The 789-nt window shown below is 67.2% G+C and overlaps 1 protein-coding gene across 7 annotated transcripts in view; it reads right to left on the reverse strand.

Moving 5' to 3' along the window:
* The window catches only part of LOC101656411 (amyloid beta precursor protein), a 324,648-nt gene extending 324,407 nt beyond the window's left edge, over positions 1 to 241 (reverse strand). For 2 of the 7 annotated variants that reach the window (XM_045284875.1, XM_004713087.4), the window contains exon 1: positions 58 to 239. In XM_045284875.1, the coding sequence (XP_045140810.1) occupies positions 58 to 114 (57 nt within the window). In that variant the 5' untranslated portion in view covers positions 115 to 239. Of the gene's footprint in view, positions 1 to 57 lie in introns of all 7 variants that reach the window. The other 5 variants (XM_045284873.1, XM_004713088.3, XM_045284871.1 and 2 more) reach the window with 4 other exon arrangements.
* Positions 242 to 789: the final 548 nt, after the last annotated feature.

Genomic DNA, 789 nt, shown 5'->3' on the forward strand with positions numbered 1-789 from the left:
TCGGTCTCCTCGAGGGCCGGGGCCTCCCTCCCCCATCCCCCGAGCCTCGGCACCCACCTCCAGCGCGCCAGCCGTCCAGGCGGCCAGCAGGAGCAGTGCCAAACCAGGCAGCATCGCGACCCTGCTAGGGGCACCGAGGGTGCTGCTGTGCCACCGAGGTCCGCCGCGCCCTTGTGATGCCTGCGTCTGCGGCTCTCGCCGTCTCCGGGGGCTCCGCGCTGGTGCTGCTCCGGTGCGCCCGCCTCCAGCTGCCAAGGAAACTGACGGAGTCGGAGTGCGGCGGCGGGGCTCGGCGCGCGGCGAGTCAGCTGATCGGGCGCACCCCGCTCAGCGCCCGCGAGAGACCCCTAGCGGAGCCGCCGGGAAGCTGCGCGCACTCCGCGCCTCCGGCCTCCGCCCCGGGCCCTGCGCCCGCACGTGCAGCGCCCTCCGCCCCTGCAGCGCCCCGCGCGCCTCGGGTCCTGGGCCACCCGGCGGGTCGGAGCCGTAGGAAGCGGACGGAGTCTAGGCTGGAGGTGGGCGGTGCACGATCAGGGAAAGGTGAGCCCTAGGACGTTTGGGCCCCAGGGAAGTCGAGAGCTTTCCCGGCTTGTTCCCAGGAGCTGGATTCCTATTACCCCGCGGGCTTCTCTGGGACGTCATCTAAAGGACGCTGCGAAGGAGCGTTTTTATCCCTATTTCGTTTATCTTTTATGTATTTGATTTGGGGGTCTTGATTTGGAGAGGTGAGGGCGGCTTTTTTGAAAGAGAGTGGGAATAAGCGATGCTTTAAGGAAATAAAATGCCTTT

Source organism: Echinops telfairi, unplaced genomic scaffold (assembly GCF_000313985.2).
Source record: "Echinops telfairi isolate 266 unplaced genomic scaffold, ASM31398v2 ScPeMD7_7469;HRSCAF=8507_0, whole genome shotgun sequence".
NCBI classification, from domain to species: Eukaryota; Metazoa; Chordata; class Mammalia; order Afrosoricida; family Tenrecidae; genus Echinops; species Echinops telfairi.